This window comes from Crotalus tigris, unplaced genomic scaffold, assembly GCF_016545835.1.
Source record: "Crotalus tigris isolate CLP2741 ecotype Arizona unplaced genomic scaffold, ASM1654583v1 scf7180000017605.3043972, whole genome shotgun sequence".
NCBI lineage: Eukaryota > Metazoa > Chordata > Lepidosauria > Squamata > Viperidae > Crotalus > Crotalus tigris.
In genome coordinates, this window is record NW_024096508.1 from 2051080 (window position 1) to 2071719 (window position 20640).

General features: G+C 39.7%; 1 protein-coding gene across 1 annotated transcript in view; it reads right to left on the reverse strand.

The window, feature by feature from the left end:
* Positions 1–431: 431 nt before the first annotated feature.
* Positions 432–20640, reverse strand: part of GCH1 (GTP cyclohydrolase 1) — a 40573-nt gene continuing 20364 nt past the window's right edge. Inside the window, exons 4-7 of the mRNA XM_039321191.1 lie at positions 17133–17188; positions 7221–7252; positions 5935–6019; positions 432–4984 (exon numbers count right to left, since the gene is read on the reverse strand). Coding sequence (XP_039177125.1) covers positions 4858–4984; positions 5935–6019; positions 7221–7252; positions 17133–17188 — 300 coding nt within the window. The 3' untranslated portion in view covers positions 432–4857. The remainder of the gene's footprint in view (positions 4985–5934; positions 6020–7220; positions 7253–17132; positions 17189–20640) is intronic.

A 20640-nucleotide genomic window follows, 5' to 3' on the forward strand; every position in this document is an offset into this window, starting at 1 on the left:
GCAGCACAGACTCAAACACGTTTCTCTGTACTTCTTCCTCTCTCTCCTATATGGCTCAAACCAGCAGTCTCCTCCAGCAACTGAAGAGTTTGCTCTTACTTTATCTTCTAGTGGCCTGCCCAGTCAGTGTTGATCAAAGAACCTCTAACACCGTCCCCACCAACACTGACAGGGCAAGTCACTAAATATAAACTGAGAATAAAACCCATTTCTTACTAGCACTGATGATGTTATTTAGTTTGGGTACTGAAATGTCTGCAAAACAACCAAACTCAACAAGCACCAAGGACCCCTCACTCCCCGTGTTGCCTTCTCTCATTCTGCTGACCCACCACACCACACCACACTAGTCTGGCCACAAAACCCATGTGCCACATATTCAGCAAGTAAAAGAGAGCACTGCGTTCAAAAATTACACAAAGGACGATCTCCGAAAGTAATCAACACTGCATTTTAATACTATAAATAGGCCAGAATTTGAAGGGAGACAACAGCAAATTGCATATGATTTACATACATGTACATATACATATTTGGATAAACACATACTTACATGAACATACATAAGTTTGGCAGTATAAAGACAGTAAGGGACAAGAGAGAGACTTCACAAAAATTATAAATAAGATTCACTGGGCCAAAGGATCTCAATACATTAAGGCCACAAAGAGAACAAGCCACTTGGAATTTCCTTTCTTCCAGGGAAAGGAATGGAAATCGACTTCTTTGCATCCCTTATGCACTTTCAAACTATGCAAGAGAGGAAGTAATGCTATTAAGGATGCATCCAGGTACCAGTTAAGAGGTATGTCGGAAGGATTGCTGGAGAGGGAGGGAGGGAGGGAGGGAGGGAGGGACTAGTTGGATACAGCTATTTCCTCTTCCTGTTTCAAGCACAGGTGCAACGATTTGAACTTTTCAGACTGACCAAGTCACTTTCTCCCAATTTTCACAGGGCAATTTTAGGCCTTTGAGACAGAGTGCAATTTGTAAAATAACCTAGACTAGAGGGACGTAGTGTACAAATCAGAGATGTTTAGGCTCAAAACTTCAGTCAAGCCGGGAAATTGCTTTTAATCTCCCAGATAATAAAATGGGGGAAACCCAGATGTGATTCTTGGAAAAAAGGCAAAACAAAGAAAATTGGTGAAAATTTCTGCAAATCTCTACATATTCCTTGGACTGATCTGCAAGAAAATTAAACAGAGCCTTTGTTGGATTAATCCAAAGCATTGGCCTAGTCCAAGGATGGGCAACCTGGGAATCATGCTCTAATGTCCTACCATCACTGGTGACCATGGGGAATTTGGTTAATGATGTGACCTCACCAGAGTCTATGGTGGATTTTTTTTTCATGATTTGGGGGAATTGGCAAATTAAGAAGGAAAGTCTTACAGCATCCGTTTTGCCTTTTAAAGCTTTCTCCAAAATAGGAACGTTGGCTGGATTCTAGGATAATCATAATTTCAAAGGATGCAAGGGATAATTTAAACCTCTGCATTGGCCTCAACCCCCCCCCATCAGCCAATTCCCCCCCCCCAAAAAAATCCTTAAATATTGGCTCTGCCAATGCTGCAAAATTCTGTCCACCATCCCAGCAATGACCACAGGTGACAACATCTGCAAGGTCTTTTCCATTTTGTACATGAATGCACCGATCCATATGCAAAAGCAGCAAGGTTTGGATTGTGATACTACATCTGCCATTGTGCAGTTTTTGACCCACGCTTCCTCCACCAATGCTGCTGCTTCATCCTTGCTTTCCATGGTAGCTAATCCAAAAAGCCAACAATCAAAATGGCAAGACAGCAGCGCCTCACTCTTGTTTCAACCAGGTCCAGCTAAAAAGGCAGCTTTGCCCAATGGACAAAGTGAAAAAAGCATCTCACATAAAGTAGGCATGGGTCTGATCCCATCTTTCTCTAATTAGAGTGGTTGTAAAACTTTCTTAATACGTTTTCCATTCAGAAGGCAATTATTGAGATCAGTTCCAGTAAGCAGCTTTTCATGACATTCCAGTTACACAAGAGGGAAGGGAGCTTGACCTACTTTGGACACCACAAAACATATTTGTAGAAACTAGGGTTGCTATGCTCACAACTCCCATGTGTGAACGTTTCTCAATCTCTCATCTGCTGAGGACTGTAGGGTGAAGGAAGAAACTGTTCAAAACAAGAACTAAATACCTATTTCAGAAGTGGACAACTCTGCTGTCCAATATTGCATTTATAACTGAGATGGGGCGTAGGAGCAAAAAGAGAGTGGGGCTATATCATGTAAGAGTGAGGTGGATGAGGGTGTGGTTATAGCAATATTGCCTATTTTAGAGCTTGTATAGTAGCAGTTTTCATGTATCCTGTATCAAACTGCAGGAGACTTGGCCTTCAGGTTTAACCATCATGGCCAGGAAGCTCTGAAAGTCATAAACAGAAATCAGGTGTCTGCAACTGTAGGTTGCCCATCCTGGGTTAGAAAGATGCCTAAAATTGAAGTGTGGAAGTGAAATAACACCCACTTCCCTAGAAGACAGCATTTGTTAGAAAGGCATCATTGGCTGGAGTTTCTGCATGCTATATCTGGGTATCCTGCCATGGATCCAACAGTAACCCATTTAAGAATTGCATGTTGAAGTCAGCTCCAGGAGAATTTGAGTTAATGCAGCAAAGAAATACTTGCAAACTAAGCAATGGATGATGACATCCCCAAACCCCAAAGGGACAATGAACAAAATATCTGGAAATAAGGAGCTCTGTGCCATACACAGCTCCTTCTCTCCTACTATGACTGAGCAAATTACATTATGCAAATTGTCTAAGAACATGAAATTCTGGATGTTGATTGGGTAAGGCTGAATTCAGTTGAGCATTTTGGCGTTTTTATGGGCAGAACTGAGTTGAGGCAGATCCTTCAAACTCCTTCACACAAACAACCAGAACCCACTAGAGCTGTGCAGACTGTCTGCTTCGTAATCTAAATATCTGCTTTCCCCTCCCGATGATGGGAACTTGCCAAGGGCCACAGGAGGAGAGAGCAGTTGCTAACTTTGCCAAGGAAACAGTCTATAATATTATCCAGTACCCAGGAGGGGATCAGGAAGGCAAAACTCTGTATTTTACCAGAGATCCTTGTGTTCTCCTCCACATAGTTTTAGCTTACAAACTCACTTCTGAACAGGATACAGTAAAAAGACAAATAGAAAAACTGAAGACAAATAAGGAATTGGCTGCTAAATACAGCCTCCAGATATTCTTTATTTCCTATTAGTTTGAAAACTGATTCTGTTCAAAATGTTCCTGTCAAGGCTTGTTATAGCAAAGATGCAGAATCTCAGGCTGGAGGAGGTCTGAAATTGGCACCACGTTGTAAACAATGTAGGGCTGACATCCAAGAAGTAACTTAAATCGTTTTTACTTGAATGCAAGTCTTGAAAATAGTGCAATATAGAATATAAACCATGTTATAGTGTCCAGAGTATAATCATAGCCTTCATTGAACAGAAATCATGTGGTAAAAATTTACTATAGTTTACTAAAAAGAACATCTAAATCAGTTTCATATAAGTGAAAAATACCATGTTCCAATCCTATCAAAATGTAATCAGTACTGGATGCCTGAGGACAGCCCATCTTGTCTTCCAAATGTGTTGAAACTACAACTCGCAGAATTCCTAACAAGCCTGGAAACTTAGACCCAGTTTATGCAGGAAGGCTGGGTTTGTTCACACCGGTAATTCTGTTCCCATCGCCTCAAAAGGAATTCCATTTTGTATCTTGTCCCATTAGTGAAATAAACTCCAGGCAAACCTATGACTTATTTTTTTCTCTTCAGTGCCAGAGTTTTTGCCAAATCTCTTTTGTTTAAACAACTCCTTTCCAAGAAAAGCAGTTGCTACCCAGTTTCCTGCATTAGGATGAGATTAACATGAGTATCTCAAGATTTCAGACTCTGGCTCTTTCAGAACAAAAAAAAATCCTATTGTACCAGTAATGAACACAATCTAACCATGTCCAGATTTTCCTTCCCTCTCTGAGAAGGCCCATAATTCTCATTTCATCATTGGAAATTGATAGAAGGAGTTGACTTCTACTTGCCTGAGATTGGAGAGACATCTGAGCAAAGGCAACAGAACCTTATTCACCTGAGGAAATGGTGGGGCCAAACTTTTGAAAGAAGTAAAAGAGATTGCAAAAGTAAGAATTGGGCTAGCTGCAACAGAAGTACAAAATAGAGGGCCGAGGAAGTGGTGGTACAAGTTGCTCTTAAACAAGGAACAGGAATGAATGAATGAATGAATGAATGAATGAATGAATGAATGAATGAATGAATGATCAACCCCTAATTTGGGGGGATGAAAGTATGGCTCAATCATTCTCTGTAAAAGAAAAGATCAGGTGGTAAGGAAGTAGCGCCCTCTCTTTAACCTTTAGACTATGAAAAAGCCTCTGATTCCTTTGTCCATCTTTCTTGACCTTGGAAATGGATGGAGAAATTTGCTGGACATTAGGGCAAAGGGTTTCTCTGTCTCAGTGGGGATATGTCCTTCAAACACTTCAGATGACTTTGACAAGAACAATCCGACTAAGCCCACACAAAAACACATAGCCACTGCATATTTGCCTTAAAACAGTCACATAACATAGATTGAGAAAATATTTCCAGGATTTTTATGGTCCAATGACATAAGGAACCATATGAACAAAGAAAGTACATGTTGATCTTACCACCAACACAGTAGAACTTCAGAAATGTTAAAGTGACTGTTACTTTTTCAAAAAGAGAAGGACCAACACAAACAGCAAAAGAATTAACATCAATGCTAGAGAAGACAGTCCAGGAAGGAAGATAGATGGCACGGTTTTAGCTACGGATGAGGGCCAAAAATTCTTCACGAGTCTTTGGGTCTTCTCTGAATACTCCAAGCATGGTGCTGGTTACAGTCTTACTGTTCATTTTCTGAACCCCTCGCATCACCATACACATGTGCCTGCAGGAAGGAAAGACAGGGAAAAAATCCAATGGAAATATTTTTGCTGAAAGAAAATAGCCTGTCTCTTTCTGCTGCAAAAAACAGCAGGAGTAGGATGGAAACATTTAGCTGCACAATTGAAATCCAATCTGATCTTAATTTCAGTATAATGGCTTGCCAATCTTTTTTTTTAAAAAAAAAAATCAAGCCCTCCGTATTTTCACTCTCATGCACTCTTTTGCTGATGACTGAACCATGACATAAATTGAGGTGAGGAAACAATATATTCCTCTGTTGGAGAGGGGGAGATAGATGATAGATGAGATAGCTAGATTGATACAGATAGATGATATAGAAGATAGATAGACAGACAGACAGACAGATAGATAGATGGATGATTGATAGAGACAGATACATACAGAGAGAGATAAGTATATATATAGGGAGAATTATATGTAGTCCTTAACTTAAGCCAACAATTGAGTCCAAAATTTCAGTTGCTAAGCAAAACAATTGAGTTTTGCCCCGTTTTACAACCTTTCTTGTCACAGTTGTTTAGTGAATCATTGCAGTTGTTAAATTAGTAACATGCTTGTTAAGTGAATCTGGCTTCCCCATTGACTATGTTTGTCAGAAGGTCACAAAAGGTGATCACATGACTTTGGGACACTGCAAATATCATAAATACATGCCAGTTGACAAGCATCCAAATTTTGATCACATGACTGTGGGGAAATTGCAACAGTAGTGTGAGAAGCAGTTACTTTTTCATGTCATTGTAACTTAAACCCATCACTAAACAAATGGTTGTAAGTCAAGAACTATCTGTAAAGAAATTGAACAGTGAATGCTCTCTCTCTCTCTTTCTCTCTCCCTCTCTCTCTCTCTCTCTCTCTCCCTCCCTCCTCCTTCCTCCCACCACTTGAATTCCTTCACTCTTTGGACACATCACATTTGCATCAACTTACGTTGCCTCAATCACCACCCCAACTCCAGCAGGCTGCAAGGCTTCTGTGATGGCAACAGCAATTTGTTTTGTAAGGCGTTCCTGAACTGCAATGAAAAGGAGAAGAAGAAAAATGAATATGCTGTTCAGGAGAGAGTTTCTTAAAGCCACAGCTCATTAAAAATTATAAGTTTTAATCATATTTTCATGGCCCACAAAGTCTGCTGATAAAGAAAGTGCTGGAAGTCTCCTTAATGGAAGGAAATCCATCAGAGTCCAGAAAGGAAGCAAGTCTTTTCTACCTGCTCCTTTTAAAAGCAGATGTTGACCTCTGCCTATGTGAAACCACAGCACAGTCCTTGACTTACAGCTGCAACTGGGACAGGCTTTACAGTCGTACGTGACGGTAGTGAAGTGAGGCACCTACACACAAGACTCAATTTTATGCTGCAGTCATTAAGCGCATCACCGTGGTTGTTAAGCGAATCCATTGCCGTAAGTGCAAACCCATTCCTCCAAGTAGACATTAGAGTTGTCGTTGTGTGACCATGGCACACTGCAGCCAGTTATAAAGGTGAGCCAAGCACCTGCAATGTGGTTACATGATTGGGTGGATGGTGGTGGCACATCTTACAACAGCCAGAAGTGCTTTACAGGCCATAAAGCATCCATTCCACGTCTGTCGTAATGCCAAACAGTTGTTAAGGGATCGGTCATAAGCTAAGGACTACCTATATCTGGAGACAGGGGGCCCTGCAGTGCGAAGCAGAAGATGATCCTGGACTTGGAGGATGCAGAGCCACCTTGTGGTGAGAGGTGGGGCAGCAGGCTTCTGTTCAGGTCTCCCCATCAGAGTTTATTCTGCTTGTATAATTATGGATTATGAAATGCAGAGGAACATATTTATTGGCTGGCCATATTATCAAGTCAAAATATATATTTCTGTAGATAATGTATATTCACAAATCCTTCCAAATAGAAAGTAGGCTAGGCTAAATGCTTCTCACTGATTAACATGCTGATATTCTATCATGGTTCTTATTCTCTTTGTTATTGTCTGCTGTCCAGAGTAACTTCTTGAAATAGATGGCTGAATGAATGAATGGCTGAATGAATGAATGAACGAACGAACGAACTCCTATGGAACTTCCTGTGTAATGAGATATAATAAATCGTTCACAGCACATTCATGCCTTCTATTTTTATTGCCACAGGTGATTAATAGTCTTTTGATATTGCATGACAAATTCTACTAGAATGGCAAAACATAACATTTCACTGGGTGAAGCACCAAAGGTTGTTACTTGCCTTGTAATCGTCTACTATATATTTCCACAATCCTAGAAGAAAAAAATGCATTCCGTTAAGATTACTCTGGAAACAATGATATGTTTAGGAAGGTACTTCCCAATTGTTTTCTTTTATTACCCAAACCCACATATAATAAAACCTTATTGAACTTTGAGGACCAGTTGTGAGTCCCTTCCTTCAAGCACTGTCGGAACTTCAAATGGATACTGTACGAATGGTTGCAACTAGAGGACTCTCTGTATTATAAAAACAACATCACTGAGGGATCTTTATGTCATCTCAAGAAATTACTATTGATAAGTTCATCCATTTTTGTCTTAATAGGAATAATTGGGAAGTATTTTGAATATATTTTAGCACACATGGCAATCTTTAAGTCAATGTATATGTCCCTGTTGTGATGGGTATGGATTTGTGTATCATTACCCAAAAGGAAAAGAAAAATACATTTACTCAATTTTGGGTAATTTATCCAGGTTAGGGAAACTCTGATCTTCGACAGGGATGTAACCCTCCACTTTCTAGCATCTTCTTTCATCACTGTATCACTTGCTGGGAAATGCAGGATTTAGCAACACAGGATGAGCCCCCTATTCTGCTCTATTACAGTATTCAATAGATGTTCTGGCCCTGTAGTTTTGAAATGTACTTCTTAAGATGGAAATCTCTAAGAGGCCACTCCAATCACCAATTCAGCCTCTCTGATCTGCCAGAATCCAGCCTGCTTTTGCCTGTTGGCAACCAGGCCTTTGCACAGAGACAGCCTGGGGTGATCCAAAAAACAGGAAGATATATAAGCAATCCTTTTCACTGTTAACTGCTTAAACAATGGCATGGGCAGGATGCTGTTATGCTACTTTTCACACTTTTTTGAAAATTTGGAAACTACACTATCATTGTCATGAGAAATTTTAGCACAAGGGATCTAATAATAAAGTATTCCTGAGACAGAATGACAGAACTGGCCATGCAAGTCTCAACGTGGGATGTGACGCTCCCAAACATAAGCTCTTCTAAGCCCTGATTCTTGTAATAGAAGAATTAAGGTCATGCTTCAGTCCACCTGTGAAATACAGTAAATGCAGTTGGCTTTCTTGATCTGGCAGATTATGTTTGGCCAACAGCCATAGTAAGAAGTGCTCCTTAGTAGGCTGGCCAAGTTTACTTCTGGAGCAATCTCTTCTAGCTTACTTGCCAATCTAGCAAAACAAGGCTTTCAAAAAAACAGTTCTTAACAACTGGATTTGGGGAGAAAACTGCTTTGCTCTAGATTTCTACCAACTAGCTGCCACCAGGCTTCAGTTGCTTGGTGGTAGAAATTTCTCAGAATAATGCTGTCCTATTTTCTACAGCTCTTTAGATGTTAGGAAGATACCCATTACAGATATCATGGCTCCCTACAGTCTTCCCTTCTCTGTGCTAAATATACCCAATGGTTCCAAACATTCCTATAAGCTTTTCTTACCATACTTGCTGTCCTCTGGATACATTCCAGTTTATCAATATCCTTTCTAAAATATAGCGTCCAGAATTGAATACAATATTCTAGAGGCAGACTTACCAATACTGAATAGATAAAAATAATAACTTCTCTTCATCTTGATATTATATTTGTGTTGATGTAACCTAGTGTTGCTTCTGCTTCTTTTGCAGCTGGGTCACACTATTAGCTTGTGTAATGTTTATGAAGTGTGAAGTTACTCAGATGCCTTTCACATGTAACTGAATGAAGTCTCCACCAACCTATTTTATGCCCCAGATTACTGAAGCGCTTCACGTTTGTCGCTACTGAAATACTTCGGGACCTCAATACCTATGTACACTTCTTTGCAAACAGTGTCACTCTCTGTTCTGTTCCTATTCTATAACTTATACTCTTCAATTCTTGTATTTCATTCTGGAGTTTCATCTCACCAAGAAAAAGCACATTCTTGTAAAAAGCTGCTGATGTATAAGTATTAATAACATTTAATGAAATACCAAAAGCGACAAAATCTGGATGGCCATCTGTCAAACTTTATACAAGCTGGTCCTCAATTTCAAGGGAACGCTGTCTGAATTATATTGAGAAAAGTTAACAAAATTGCTTATCAATAGATCGCAATCCCTAGACTGCAGCTGAGCACAAGGTGCAAGATTATTTCAACACTGTTTTTCTCAGTTTGGTAAGACATATTGCTAATAGAATCAAAGCAATAGTTTCTAAATGCAAATTGAATGCAAATCGTATCTTCTCAGTTTAGAGATAAAGTTTCTACTTTTTGGGCAACAGAATAAGTACAAACCTTCTTTCTATGCAAATGTCTAGCCTCTCCACTGATATAACATAAGAAGCAGCTCCTCACAGAAATTCAACATCCTTTACCATTTAATTTCAGCAATGTATTGATTTGTAAGACAGGGAAAGAAAATGATGCTTGCCATGATTCACAGACAGAAAGAAAATCATCAGATGTGAATGACAAATCAAGATTAAAGTCCTTGCTCTGCTGCTACAATTTAGAGATAATTGGGGGACCACCCTAGCAATACTAATCCATTGATTTGTCCTGCCAATGCCATCAAAAACAATAGGCTGATAACAGGTTTCAAATAAATCTCCTCCCCCCCATGAAAAACAAATTAAGATGGATGAGGCACCATATAATGTTTTCAACATTTACTAACACAGGCAGATAAAAGATGCCAATTATTACACAAGCAGCCCTTGTGTAAGTCAATAGATGTGAGATAAGCGAATCACAAATGTCAGAGTGCCGGAAGGTTTCCATTGATGTAAGAAGCAACAGATCTTCAACAGATCACATGATCAAAATTCAAGTGCTTCGCAACAGGCATGTGTTTACAATGGTTGCAAAATTCTGGGGTCATTTGATCACCACTTCCAACCTTGCCAAGGGTTACCAGCAAGCAAAGTCAGTAAGGGTAGTCCCAAAGGTGCTTTTTTCACGAGGCAACTGGACTGTCTTGTTTTTCTTTGACAACGTTTTGCTTCTCATCCAAGAAGCTTCTTCGGCTCTGACTGGATGGTGGGGAACAGCAGGATTTATACTCCTTGCAGACAGCTGGTTATTTGCATTCTTTTAGCAAGCCGTTGAAGCCCCTGGAGGCTTATCTGTGTCATCAGGGTCACTTAAGTAGTGCATTGTACTTTATATATCACATTGCTCAGTTTGTTTCTGGTTGTTTTATCCTTGGGGTGGACAAGCTGGATTATGGATCAATAAGAATAGCTGGATTTGTTTAACAACTGTATGGTTTGCTTAACAATAGTGCAACTCACTGAAAACCTTATTGCTTAATGATGGATGTTTCATTCCCAATTATCATAAGGAAGCCTGCTTGGATCAGCCAATACAGTCCAAGATCATCTTAACAATATGGTGATAACTGTGCATTGTAGCTCATTCTTTCATATATACAGCTCATTCTTTCATATATATGTTTTCTGAGGTTTTCGCGGGTGTTTGTATGTAGGTCTTTGGTTATTCGGGTTTTCTCCCACGTAAAATTGGAAGTGTCTTGGCAACGTTTCGACAAAGTCCCATTCGTCATCTTCAGGCTGGTGTTTTCAGCTTCATGCTTCGAGCAGCAATGTGTGGTCTTAACTGTTTCTTCCTTTTAACTGCCAGTGGGGGTATGAACTGATTGGGTGGGAGCTTGGCTGTGTTCTGATTGGGTGGAGGTGTGTTCTGATTGGTTAGGGGCTTGGCTGTGCTCTGATTGGCTGGGGGGGTTGGCTGTGCTCTGATTGGCTGGGGGGTTGGCTATGCTCTGATTGGCTGGGGGAGTGGTCTGTTTGGGTGGGGGCTTTGTTGTGCTCAGGTTAGTCTGAGTTGCAGGGGGGGTTAAGATGGTGGGCTGCCTTGCTATTTTTTGGCTTCGCGTTCGTGGTCGTGCCTCATCTTCATGGTGGGTGTCAGTTTGCTTCATGTATGGATTGGAGGGGTTTAAAGTGGCTAATGATGCAGCTGTGGTCTGGCTTCTGGTTTGTGGTTGTGCAATTGCTCCTCGAAGCACGAAGCTGAAAACACCAGCCTGAAGATGATGAATGGGACTTCGTCGAAACGTCGCCAAGACACTTCCAATTTTATGCGGGAGAAAACCCAAATAACCAAAGTCCTACATACAAACACCCACGAAAACCTCAGAAAACTGTAGTCTTCCAACAACTGCAGTAGCCTTTTCACCAACTTTGCCCACATTACAAAAAGTAAAAAACAAAACAAAACAGGATTAAGGCTCAAAAAGAAGAGGCTCAAAAAGAAGAAGATTCTGTTAACTGAAGTCCATGTGTATAGCTCACTAGCTTGTTTGGGTTACTGTGTTTTTTTCCTCAATACAATAAACTCCTTTAACGGTTCATTACTCCCTAATGTTCATCAAATCCAAAATTGTATGATTTGCATTGATTTACCATTTGTAAAAGGGCATCGTAGCGCCATTCAAGTCAAACTGATGTCATTTTTATAACAAGATCACTACTTGTAAGCATAAAAATATTAAATAATTGAATGCATATTTAAGAACTTCATCTTGTTCATAATATAAAAGGGATATCCAGCTGGACATTTTTTCTGTTGTGTTTATTGTAGACTTTTTTTAAGCTACAGAAAAACAACAACAACGATCAGGAAGTAGTAGGTAGATTAATAAATGAACTGCCTGACCTTGCAGGTGGGGATCAAGCATGTCTATGGAATATAATTGTCAATGGAGTTGACAATTAAACTAATTAAACTAACCAGAGTTAGTTCCCTGAGTTAACGCAGATGTAGCCAAAATCACCAGCTGTTACCCCAATTTGTAGTAGTCAATTTCATATATTTATTTATATTACTGTTTTGCTTCCTCCAAATATGCTGTCAGTCAATTCTGCCAACCAACCCAACAATTCTTCCATATCTTCCAGTCTTTGGGGAGATACGGCTTTTTGAAATTGTCTACTTAATTTATGGGCAGAAAAATTCTCAAGAAATAGGACTTCATCTCAGCAGTTCTACTGAAAACACCCAGAAAAGGAATTCCTCATAATCTACACAGTAAATTGGGAGGCAGTAAGCAACTGAGGAGAGGATTGTTTCATGTAAAATGGGACGTTCACGCATATTGCTTGGCTACCTCATCATTCTGTAAGTCTAAGAACAGCATTTTTTCTAATCATTTGTCCAAATCCTCTTTTTTGGAAAGAAGTTCCAGAGCTGATTCCAAAAACAACTGATAGGAAAAAAAAGAGAAGAATTTCTTTTCCTGATAACATGTTTCTCCATATATCCCTTTTCTCCATATGCAATTTGCACATGCCTCTAACATGTTTTACAAATTTTTACAAGTTCACAAATTTGTAAACTGCTCAGAGTGACTGGGAGTCAGGCAGCATATAAATTTAATAAGCACTATTAATTATTATGATTGTTGTACAACTACACTTTAATTTGCTGGAAGCTTTAAAATCACCAAAGAATGTCATATTCCTTAGAGGGGGGTACTCTAGTTCCTTTCTCATGATTTTGTGAGCTCTACAATTTCACTCTGAGGATGCGACAACCCTGAATAAAAATGAAATTGGTGGCATGCAATTTGATAGATAAATAAATCAATAAAAATAAACTTGCATCATTCCTATAAAGGTTTGGTCGAATGTGCTGCTCATTTCCCCCTAATATGATCTTTGCTCTTTTCATTACCATTTCCTCAATCAAAAAACAAGATGTGGGGGAGAGGAAGCTATCCAGGTTTAGTACATTGGTTCCTACTAAGAGCCATCTAGTTCCCTGTGTGCCCTCCTCCTTCTGCTACTCCGTGCAAGAGAAGAAAGCAAAGTTCAAGATGGAAATGCTGCTGAACTACATGAAGTGCAAATTTACATATATAAATCCAGTGCGCCTTCAGTCTGTTTCACAATTGCTACCCCAGAGATAAGAGTTCATGCAATATCCTAAACTCTTAACTCTGGGTTAATAAAATACCATTCCTGTAATCACATATCATATTACCAGTATTGCTCAGATAAACTACACTATGGCTTGGCTTGCTAGTTTGGTTTATTCAGCATGTTGCAACAATGGTTATAATCCCAGGGTCACAAATTACCCAACCTCATTTTAACCTAACTTCTAGTGTCGGGCAAACCCACCCCTTTACATATAGTTTGTATGCATTCTCTCCTGCCAACTTTTACTTTAATCAAATAATAGACTGTTTAGCTTAAAGCAGAGGTGTCAAACTCGTAACGTCATGTGACGTGTCACGACGTATCACGACTTTTTTGCCATTGCTGGCAATGGAGTGGGCACAGTTTCGCTATGATGCATCTGGCCTGTGGGCAGGCAGTTTGACATCCCTGGCTTAAAGCAACAGGAGGGGAATGATAGAACAGCCAGAAGGCCAGAGCTGGGAAAGGGGATATTTAACATTCTCTCAACAGGTGTTTCCTAACCAAACTTCCATACTATCCTCAAAGCCACTAGTTGCCCTGGACTGGAAAATGTACCTCCACATCTCAATGGTGCATAAACACTTTTCTGTATGGGGCTGTGGGAAGTCAACCCCCCCCCCAGAGAAGGAAATATTAAAAGGGCAGAAAAATATATTTCCTCAAAGGATCTTAAAGAGGCAGAAAAGCATGCCCAGTTTTCTTAATAGCCCCAGGTCTCCCTCCCCCAAGCAGAAACTAGCTCTGTACAAATGCAGATGTAAACCATCCAGGAAGGTTGGAAGCCCCAGCTAGAAGATTAAGACAAAGACACCTACAATCTACATACCCCATCCAAAGTCTAAGACAGGACATAATAGGATTAACCCACAGATGCCAAAGGGCACACCCAGACACAAGTCAAAATACATGACACAGGAAATACAAAGCCTCAAAATAGGAACAGGAAGCAACTCCAAACAAAAGGCTCCCTACATGTCCTCAGCACAGTATCTACAGGTAGTCCTTGACTTACAATAGTTCACTTAGTGACATGCGAAATTATAATGACACTAAAAAAAGTGACTTGTGACCCTTTTTTCATACAGTCGTTGCAGCATCTCCATGTCACGTGATCAAAATTCGGATGCTTGTCAACTAACTCATATTTACGACGGCTGCAGTGTCCTGGGGTCAGGTGATCACCTTTTGTGACCTTCTGACAAGCAAAGTCAATAGGGAATCCAGATTCACTTAACAACCATGTTACTAACTTAACAACTGAAGTGATTCACTTAACTATGGCAAGAAAGGTTGTAAAATAAGGTAAAACTCACTTAACAAATGTCTCACTTAGGAATATAAATTTTGGGCTCAATGTTGGTCATAAGTTGAGGACTACCTGTAGTTGCTTAATGAAATGCCATTCAGTACTTGCTTTTTGCAGCATCTATGATCGCCAGAACTTGTTATTCAAGAGTAAAAAACTGCCACCCTCAAGGAATCCAACTGGAACATTAAATCAGGGTTCCAAATAGATGGGATTATGAGGGAGTCACAGTGAAACCTCTGTTTTTCTTATTAATGCAAAATGATTGTGTACAGGGATAGGGGAAAAATAAGATCGATTAGCCTCTTGTAGAATGGCCTTTCTGTGCTGGAATCTGAGAAAGGAATGTGAGATTGTCCTTAAATCTGCCTTTTTTTTCTTCTGCAGAAGAAGTCTGTATCTTATCAGAGAAGACAGGAGATGCACAACCAGCAAAATGAACCTGCAAAATCCCTTGCCAAGTTTCTTGCAATTGTAGCAAATGGGTTCCTATTCCCTCCTTGATCACCCACCTAGGTATACAATCTGCTCACTATAATGGTGGATTTGTATCTTGTCTCTAAGACATACCAGGGTGGCTTTGTAGTTAAGGTGTTGGACTAGGAGCTAAGAGACCCAGTTGTAGTTCATTTCAGCCACAAAACCTCACTGTGTGACCTTGAACCAGCCATTCTCTCTCAACCCAACTATCATAGTTACAGGGAAAAAATAGGCCTGGTGGTTAAGGTCTTGTAGGTAAGTTAATTTTCCAATAAAATGGCCATTTTTCCAATTAAAATGTAGTTTTGCCTCCAAGCTATGTGATATTTAAGAGACAGATAAATATTTCCAAAAAGAAAAAAAGAAAATGCTTATGCTTGTATAGTTCTTGATCCCTGCGGGATACCGTGAAGCACGTACAGTCCATTTTAACTGAGACGATTAAAACAGAAGGTCATTGTAGAGAGAAAACAAATTTTGTCAGACCAAACTATGAATGGAGGATTTAGCGTTTCAAAAATGCCTTTCCCACTTATCATCTGGATGCTCAGAAACTATATCTTGTATTCTTCTGTAAGAAATATTTTTACTCCTATCTTAAATCTGACCACCATTTTTATAAGCAATCCCCCTGTCTAAACAGAGAAGCTAAAATCATCTCTGAAATGCCCAAGAATTTCTCTAGTCCAGTGTTGACAACACTGGACTAGGTAGTATGAATAGGCATAGTTTCTTATTTTTATAAAATGATAATCAACCATGTAAATTTTTTTTAATTAGAACTCTTCCTGCATGTGTTAATCATGACATATTTAGCAAGAAGGTAAAAGAAGGCATGGTTAGTTTAGCTCCATTTTAGATATCTGGACCAATACAGCTGGACTGTAGGGTCCTTAGTGCTCTCTGAGCTTGGTGGTTTCATTACCAAATTAGGTAAGCTGGAACTGTTTACCCAGACCAAGTTAAAAATCAGATCTGGGATAGATGGGTTAAAGTTCTATCTCTACCATTTCCAAGGCTTTAAACAAGTTACTCTCTCAAGGATTTTCATACAGACTAGTAAGGCTCTGGTACCTCTAATGAACCTCAAATATCTGGTACCTCTGATATGAAATCGTAGTAATTGGCCCAAAATCACACAGTTGATTTTTATGTGTAGGGCAGAAGCAGAACTCACAGCCTCCAGTTTCTAGCCTGCAGCCTTTAACCACTGCATCAAACTGACTCTTTAATTATTATTACTCCGATCATTTTCATCTACTGGCACGGGCTATCTAGGCAGATACTGTATATAGCTAGATCACCGTTGGCTTGAAGACACATCAGTATTGTGTAGCATATTAAGGGCCATATGCAAAATTAAATGGAACCAATACACATTTTGGAAGGGAGTTTAAGAATGAAATTCTTCTTATGTACCTCTCCCCCCCCCCGCCCCCAGGGCTTCTTCCTTAACTAGGTGCTAACCAAGGATTTTCTGCCTGGGGGGCCATCCAAAGCTTCTGTCTGTGGTGAGGGGATTCCTCTTCTCCAGGTAAAACAGCAATGTATCCACTTGCACTTTATTATTAAACTTGGGAATCAAACATGAGAGTTGGGCTTTCCCATGTGTGGCCCTTAAAGGTATTGGCCCTCAATTTACAATTCTAATAGAGCTGAAATCTGAAACCCCCACAATTACAGCTCTTCACTTCCCCAGAACCCAATTTGATTTGTTTTTTTAGCATCTCTATCAACTATCTTCAGCCACTGATAGTCCAAAACACCAACCCTCCTCACTCTCTTTTACATTATGACCCTTCTCTCTCTCTTCCGGTGAGCTTACTGGAACCTAAAGAACTTGCTCAACATTTTGCATATAGATGAATCTGGGAGTCATTTCCCTTATTTTATTTCTACCTCTATATCTTTATCTCCTTCAAGTCAGTCTAGATTCCTGGTGACTATATGAACAAAACCATGCACTTTTTTGGGCAACATGGTTGGAAGTGAGTTGCTGTCGCCATTATCTTTATCTTAGGGCTAAAACAAGTGACTGTCCCAAAGTCACCCAGCTGGCTTTGTGCCTAAGGCAGGATTAAAACTCACCACCTCCCGCTCTCTAGCCCAGTGCTTTTAACCATGCCATACTAGTTTTACTTTGGTTATCTGCAGTTAAATAACTCAAACGATTTGTTTTTCTTACCTTGCAAGCTTGCTGAGCCCAAGGACTTGTTTGTTGGGAAGGTAACCTATATGCACCTAGGCAGAAGGAGAACAAGTCATTAAACAAAGCTCAGGACTCATTGACCTGGGAGATTCATGCATGTGCACCCATGCCATGTCAGACATGACCCAGAAATTGACTTTTTAAAAATTGGTAAGTGAGTGAAGCAAACAGTCATGCAGTTGCATAAGTCTTAAAATGTCAAGGATAAAGAGAAAACCAACATGCTTGTGAACTCACTTCCCACTTTTTTCCTTTCTTTCCTGTAAAGAATAGAAGATGCAATCAGAAATCTTTCACAGTTTAGTATTTATTGAAAAAACCAAGAATGGCTACATAAGTCCTATAGATAGCAGTGAAAGTACGGAAAGATTTTCTAACATGAAATCAAGTTGTTGAAAATCTGCTAAATCAAAAATAAGAGGGATACATTACTATACACTTCCTGTCACATGACTAAATAAGGCGCATCTGAGCTGGCAGCTCGGGAAAAAATGCTTTCTTTAGTAGTTCAGTATATTTATGGACATATTAGCAAATCTGATAAAAACAGGATGCAAAAATGGGAAATGCAGAAGGCAAACAATCTCAGGAACAATAAATGAAGCAAAGAGATGGCTGAAGGCAGAAGTGGGTAGCTTCTAACCTTACAACCACCTGCAAACTTTGGTCTCTGTTTAGACTTCTAACAAGAACAATCTGTTCCATTGCTCAGCCACCCAAGGAAAAAAAGATGTCTAAAATAAGAGAGAAACAAGAATATGCCAAAAAGAGGAAAATGGGTGGCCTTATCCATTTTGGGCTGTGGCCCTAATACTTTTGCCCTATCTACTATATGATGTGACCCTTTAATCCTGCAGCCCTGGATAACAAATGATGCTCACTGATGGCTTAGGGCAGGGATGTCAAACTCACAACGTCACATGACGTGTTGCAACATATCGCGACTTTTTTTTCATTGCTGGCAATGGGGTGAGCGCGGTTTCGCTTTGATGCATCCGACCTGCAGACCAGCAGTTTGACACCCCTGGCTTAGAGGTGATTCTCTCCATCCGGGTACATGGCAAAGGATTTCAGAGATAATTCAGCTGCTCAAAGCACTGGTCATATATGAGCACAAGGATTTGTTGATTTCTACAGCCACAATTAATTCTCCAGAGCAATTTTGGCTGGTTTTAAGTCAAGCACAAAAAGTCATATTGCTCCAATTTTCTCATATCTAATGCCCTGCAAGTTTGAGAGACTAGCCCCCATTTTCTATGCTTTTCATGGATAACAGGAATTATAGCCCAAATCTTAAGGCTAAAAAAGCTGAAGACATTTTGGTTTGGTATATGTTTTCCAGTCTACCCAGTAAAAAATATAACAACTTTGAGCTATTTAGCACAAGAATAAAACTAGATTCCTGATTACATTTATTGAATTTCTATGACTTTTTTTCAGGACAGGTCTGGGAAAGATGGTGTTGAAAGGGTTAATCTCAAACCATGTCTAATCCATGGTTCTTTATATCTAGATGTGGACTCCCAGAATTGCTAAGGAATTTGGGAATTGAAGCTCCAATTAAAGAGCTCCAATATAAAATCACTGTCTAGCACTCCATAAAAGTCATTAATTGACTTAGGAAAAAAAGGACAAAGGTTTCTCTAATTAGCTGGTAAATATTAAAAATTAAACATCAACATATATATAGAAAAGCCATATCATGTATTTAGAATATAGAGAAGTGGGGATGTTAAATTTCATCTAATGAAGGAGGGAAAGTGAAGAGAATGTGTTTCATAGTTCAGTTTTGGGGTCATTCAATTTAAAGAAATCTAGCCTATAAATTATGTATATTTCTTTTAAGCTGACTGCCAGTGAGACTGCCTTTGTGATCCTAAAAAAGAGAAATAAGATGCCTAGAAATCAAAATTACTTCAGTTGGCAGAGAAGGTTGGCACAGTCTGTGTTATAAGACATTCTTTGGAACAATACCAGGATTTTTTGGAAAAAGCAGACTATGTGAAAAGACATGAACAATAAATTATAAGTCTAGCACTGTAGGACTAGGACTTTAAGACCAATATCTCACTCAGCATAATAAGAGTAACACTGCAGAACTGACTTATCCCACTGGAAAGTAAAGGAAATAAAACATTACCATCCAATAAGGGGAACACAGTAAGATAATTACTAATAAGTACCACTTCGGTGGGAAGATAACAGCATTTCATGACCATGGAAGTGTCTTCGGACAATGCTTCATTTAATACCTTCACAAATATTTCTTATTGTATTCATTTAATCGACGGAAAAAGCCATTCACAGAATTTAATTTTCCCTACAGAGGAAAACTAGGAGGTAACAGTATACACTAAAGATCTTACAGAAAATGAAATGCAACAGAGAAAGGACAACATCAATTCAAGTCAGTGATGAATGTCTTGAGGTTTTGGACTATGTGGCCCTCAAAAGTCCCTTTGCATCCAGTCTTCAAAGTTTTCTAACTCTTAACTTTGGAGCTTGACTCCTGGTACCTAAATGGACACGTGGAATTCCCCAGTAATCTCCCTTCCAAATATTAGCCGGTCCCAAGCCTGTTTAGTTTCTAAACTAAACTTTGCTGGAGGGAGTTATCCCTTGCTGAAATCCTTTCTGATTATAATTACAAAGAAGTGAAACATGGTTTCCTGCATTTTTAAGGCTGGAAGTCCATCAAAACATAGTATACTTAGTATATAGTATACCGTAAATGCCGGCGTACAAGGCGACCCGGCGTATAAGACGACCCCCGTCTTTATAGCCAGGTCGCATTCCTAGAACGTCGTCTTATACGCCGGAAACTACCAGTATTTCCGGCGTATAAGACGACTCGGCGTATAAGACGACCCCCGTCTTTGGTGCCGATTTCAGCGCTCGCGGAAGTCGCCTTATACGCCGGCATTTACGGTACTTAGATTTCAGTAAGGCATGCGACAAAGTAGACCACAATCTACTGCTTGGTAAGCTAGAAAAAGGTGGAATAGACAACATCACCACCAGATGGATTTGTAACTGGCTGACAAACCATACTCAAAGAGTAGTCCTCAATGGTACTACATCCACATGGAGAGAAGTAAGTAGTGGGGTACTACAAGGCTCCGTCTTAGGCCCAGTACTCTTCAATATCTTCATAAATGACTTAGATGAGGGAATAGAAGGGGAACTCATCAAATTTGCAGATGAATTTAAACTGGCAGGAATAGCCAACATCCCAGAAGACAAGCTCAGGATCAAAAAGATCTTGACAAACTTGAACAATGGGCCCTATCCAACAAAATGAGTTTTAATGTGGAGAAAAGCAAAGTTTTACATTTAGGCAGGAAAAATCAAAGATATAAGTACATATTAGATGAGACCTGGCTCAAAAACAGTAACTGTGAGAGGAAACTTGGAGTCCTAGTGGACGATCACTTGACTATGAGCCAGCAGTGTGCAGCAGTAGCCAAAAAAGCTAATACAATCC